Source organism: Marmota marmota, unplaced genomic scaffold (genome assembly GCF_001458135.2).
Source record: "Marmota marmota marmota unplaced genomic scaffold, marMar, whole genome shotgun sequence".
Taxonomy (NCBI): domain Eukaryota; kingdom Metazoa; phylum Chordata; class Mammalia; order Rodentia; family Sciuridae; genus Marmota; species Marmota marmota.
In genome coordinates this window covers 722986-727978 of record NW_025999895.1, presented here as the reverse complement: position 1 = coordinate 727978, position 4993 = coordinate 722986, and the positions used below count along the sequence as shown (strand labels likewise).

The 4993-nt window shown below is 47.9% G+C and overlaps 1 protein-coding gene across 1 annotated transcript in view; it reads right to left on the bottom strand.

Moving 5' to 3' along the window:
- The window catches only part of Ccdc57 (coiled-coil domain containing 57), a 55095-nt gene that overhangs the window by 18283 nt on the left and 31819 nt on the right, over window positions 1–4993 (bottom strand). Inside the window, exons 10-11 of the mRNA XM_048796551.1 lie at window positions 1430–1646; window positions 726–854 (exon numbers count right to left, since the gene is read on the bottom strand). Of these exons, the coding sequence (XP_048652508.1) occupies window positions 726–854; window positions 1430–1646 (346 nt within the window). The remainder of the gene's footprint in view (window positions 1–725; window positions 855–1429; window positions 1647–4993) is intronic.

Below are 4993 nucleotides of genomic sequence, written 5' to 3'. Positions count from 1 at the left end.
ACCAGGGAGCCCCAGGACCAGGGGGAGCCCCAGGACCAGGGGGAGCCCCAGGACCAGCGGGAGCCCCAGGACCGGGGGAGCCCCAGGACCAGGGGGAGCCCCAGGACCAGGGGAAGCCCCAGAACCAGGGAGCCCCAGAACCAGGGAGCCCCAGGACCAGGGGGAGCCCCAGGACCAGGGGGAGCCCCAGGACCAGCAGGAGCCACCTGCCCTCTTCCGCTCCTACCAGTTGGCTGTGTCCTGCCCTGCACCAGGGACAGCACCCTTCTGGGGAGAGGATATGGGTTTCCACCAAGGAGGCCAGCTAGAACCAAGATAGCAACCGGCCAAGTCCCTCATCAAGTAAGCACTGCCCAGGACTGGGGCAGCCCTCTGAGGCCCCAGCTGGTGGCAGGGTCTGTTAAGGCCAACTGTGGTTTCTTCACGGTGGCAGCCCTACAAGTGGGCGAGCTCTCCTGGAGGGCTGAGGCACTGTGGTCAGCACAAAGACCTTCGGAAACAGCTGGCTGTGTGGACTACACAGGAAGCAAAAGGAGCCGGGCGGGAGCATGTGCACCACACAACGCCAAGTTGAGAAGGGTAAGGGGTCAGCGGCAGCTAGCAGGGGCAAGGCTCCTGGATCTGGACCCCCACGGTTGCACCTGCATTTGGAAGACTTCCCGTGGGGGTCATTTTCACTTCATTGGGGCAGACAGTCTGTGACACAGCCACCCAGGGACCCTCACCAGTCTCTGTGAAGGTGGGGGCACTGGGGTGCAGCTCGGGGGGCCCCAGCAGGCTGGCCAGCTCTCCTTCCAGGGCGCTGAGCTTGTGCTTCAAGTTCTGCACTTCTGCTGCCAAGGCCAGAACGTAACCTGCCCAAAACACCAGCAAACGTCCTCTGCTCCCTCCTGCCCACTAGGGCCTTCTCTCCTCTCCTCCCCCAGAGTGCACGTGGAGAGACCCGCCCAGCCTCCACGTCCTCTGAGCAGGGATCAGAGACGGGGACAGATTCTACCGGCCTTTTCCCACAGGCCTCTGTGACAACAGGAAACAGTCCCTACCTCAGGCACTGGTCACACAGCTGCTCTGGTGCCCACTATGAGCCCGGCCCGGGAGGGGCCACCATCTCAGCCCCACCACAGGGTACTTCTCGGGAGCAGGGCCCTGCCAGGTGGCTCCCACTGCCAGCTCCTCAGGACAGCACAGCGTCCTGCCTGGCCCAGCCTGTTCCAGCTTCTAAGTGCATCAGGCATGCACCCTGTACATTTCCCTCCCCTTCACCAAGAAAAGGACTTAAACACAAAGCTCAGGACCGTCTCTTGGGGGAACAGCAGCCTTCCAGCTTTGGAATGATTTGTTGAAGGGCACGTAAACTTAAACAAGACTCGGACACGAACCATCCAAGGCGACCCAGTGGGCAAGTCTAACCCTCCCCACCTCCACTCACGAGGAGGGGCCGTGTCCCCCGCAGCCTCAGCCTCAGGCAGGTGTGTGCATGCGTTCTCTCCCGACTGTGCAGAAGGAAGAGTCTCCCCACTCAGCGCCTCCATTTCCCTCCTCATCTGAGCGACAGCATTCCGCAAGCTCGTGTTCTGGTCTTGCAGCCGCTGGATTTCACTGGATGGAAAAGCCGAACTGATTTCCCCTCTGTGCTGCCTTGGGAACTGTCAAACACACACAAGAGAAAAGTGGGGCGCGGTGACTGCACTGGGACCCAGAGGCTCATGAGGCCAAGGCAGGAGGAACACAAGTTCAAGGGTAGCCTGAGCACCTTGGAAAGACCCTGTCTCAAAATAAAGAACTAAAAGGGCTTGTGGAGCACCCCTGGGTTGAACTCCCAGCATCACAAAGCAACAAACAAAAACAGAAAGAAAAAAACCAAATTAAATAAAATTTTTAAAAGGGCTGGGGATACCTGGGTGGAGTGGCACACACCTGTAATTCCAGTAACTCAGGAGGCTGAGCAGGAGGATCCCAAGTTCAAGGCCAGCTCGGGCAATTTAGCAAAACCCTGTCTCAAGATAAAAACTAGTAACTGGAATCATTCCTTGTCTTTGCTTCCCAGAACAGGGTTTCCCTGTTTCTCCTAATGTCTTTCCCTTCTTGCATTACCTGCCCCTGTCTCAAATCACCCCCAAATGTTCTTCTTTTTCATCTTAGTTTGTATTTTTTTTCTCTCTTCCGCCTTTGAATTCCTATGTAGTTAAATAGTATTTTGTAATCTTTAATAATCAATTTCTCGATCTATTCAAAAACGTTGCTCCAGTTTTATGCTTGGATTGGAGGAAGTCCAGGGAACACCCTCAGTACCTCTCCCCCTGAGGTTAGCTAGTATCTGGCTCCTCCCTGAAGTGACTGCAGTTGGTCTGGGTCAGCAGCAGAGGCACATGCTCAGTGGGAGTGTCACATTCACACAGCCTGGGCTCCTAAGAAGGGGGTCACTAGTGTCCCCTCCCTTAAGAAGAGGTAATCGTCCCCACAGACGGGAAGACACACAAACAAGGGAATGGGCCACCCGAGAGAGCCCACAACACTTCAACTGCTGTGTCCATAAACACCACCGTGGAGGAAGTTCTGGTAGAATGTTCTATAAGCTAAAAGAAGATTAAGAAATGAAACTAGAGAGAAAATGCAGGAAATGAAAGAACATTTCTTTTTAAAAGAGATTCTGAAAAAGAACCAGAGAAATACTGGAAATGAGAGATTCAATAAAACAAATTTAAAATTCAGTTGAAAGCATCACCCATAGATTAGACCACGCTGAAAACAGACTCTCAGGGCTGGGGTTATAGGGCTGGGGTTATAGCTCAGTGGTAGAGCACTTCCCTAGCACATGTGAGGCACTGGGTTCGATTCTCAGCACCACAAATAAATAAATAAATAAAAGTAAAGGTTCATCGACAACTAAAAAATAATTTGAAAAAAAATAACTAAAAAAAAAAGAAAGAAAGAAAACAGGGGCTGGGGATGTGGCTCAAGCGGTAGCGCGCTCGCCTGGCATGCGGGCAGCCCGGGTTCGACCCTCAGCACCACATACAAACAAAGATGCTATGTCCGCCGAAAACTAAAAAATAAATATTTTTAAAAAATTAAAAAATAAAATACAATAAAAAGGATCAGTGCAATGAAGAGTTGGTTCTTTGAAAAGATATATTAAGTTAATAAACTTTTTAAAAATTTTTTTGTGGTGCTGGGGATTGAACCCAGGGCCTGTGTATGTGAGGCCAGCCCTCTGCCAACTGAGCTGTGTCCCAGCCCAAGATGATGAACCTTTACCCAAACCGAACAAAGGAAAGACAAAGAAGAGCCATTTGTGATCAATGTGTCAAAATACATTCTGCTGTCAGGTAGAACTAATTAGAGCAAATTAAAAAAATAAGACCTAAATCAACAAAATCAGAGATAAAAGAGGCTATATCACCACAGACACTTCTGAAATCCAGAGGGTCGTGAGGAAAGCTCAAACTCCAATAAATGGGAGAATCTAAACAGATCATCGACAATTTTCTAGACACACATTATCTGTCCAAATTGAACCAGGAAGATATAGAAAACCTAAACTGAACAATACCAAGCAATACCATTGACATAGTAATTAAAAGCCTTCTAACAATGAAAAGCCCCAAACCAGATGGATTCTCAGTGGAATTCTACCCAGTCTTTAAAGAACTAACCTCAAATTATTCTATGAAATAGAAAGGGAGGGAACACTCCCAAATGCATTCTATAAAGCCAATATCACCCTGGAACCAAAACCAGACAAAGACACATATCAAAGAAAGAAAACTCCAGACTGCCCTCCCTGATAAACAGAGGCAAAAATCCTCAATGACATACTAGGAAACAGCGCTGCGGCTGCGCTCAGTGGGAGAGCATTTGCCTCACTCATGTGAGGCACTGGGTTCAATCCTCAGCACCACAGAAAATAGGTAAATAAGAGTATCCTGCTCATCTACAACTAAAGCAAAATATTTAAAAAATATTAGCAAACTACATTCAAGCACATATTAAAAAAAACAGTATACCATGAACAAGCAGATTTCATCCCGGGGATTGGCTCAACATATGAAAGTCAGTAAGTGTGATTCACCACACAAACAGAAATAAAAATAAAAACACGATTATCTCAATAGATGCAGAAAACACATTCAACAAAATGTAGCATCTTTCATATTAAAAAAACACCAGAGACGCTAGGGACAGAAGCAACATCATAGTGAGAGGGGAAAACTGAAAGTGTTTCCTCTAAAATCAGGAACAGGACAAGGATGTCCACTCTTGCCACTCTTATTCAATATAGTTCTTGAAACTCTGGCCAGAGCAATCAGGCAAGAAAAGGAAATTAAAGGGATTTCACAAGTAGTAAAAGAAGTTAAACTATGTATTTGCTGATGACATGATCCTATATGAGAAGATAAACCAAACCAAACACAACTAACTCTACTAGAAGACTTCTAGAGCTGATGAACAAGTTCAGCCAAGTAGCAGGACAAAAGACCAACAGGCAACACCCTTAGTTTATTCCCAAAGGACCTAAAAACAGCATTCTACAGGGACACAGCCACTTCAATGTTTACAGCAGCACAATTAATAGTAGCTAAATTGTGTAACCAACCCAGATGCCCTTCAGTAGATGAATGGGTAGGGAAACTGTGGTGTGTATACACAATGGAATATTACTCAGCATTAAAAGAGAATAAAATCATGGCAATTGCAGGTAAATGGATGGAGATGGAGAGTATAATGTTAAGTGAAGTTGACCAATCCCCAAAAAACCAAAGGCTGAATGCTTTCTTTGATGTGAAGATTCTGACTCATAATGGCGATGTGGGGAGAGCATGGGAGGAATGGAGGAACTCTAGATTGGGCAAAGGGGAGGGAGGGGAGGGGAGGGGAGGGAGGGAGGGGCAAGAGGTAGGAAAGACGGTGGAATGAGTCAGAACATCTTACCCTAAGTACATATATGAAGACAACGAATGGTGTGACTTGAGAAGTTGAACTCTATATGGTG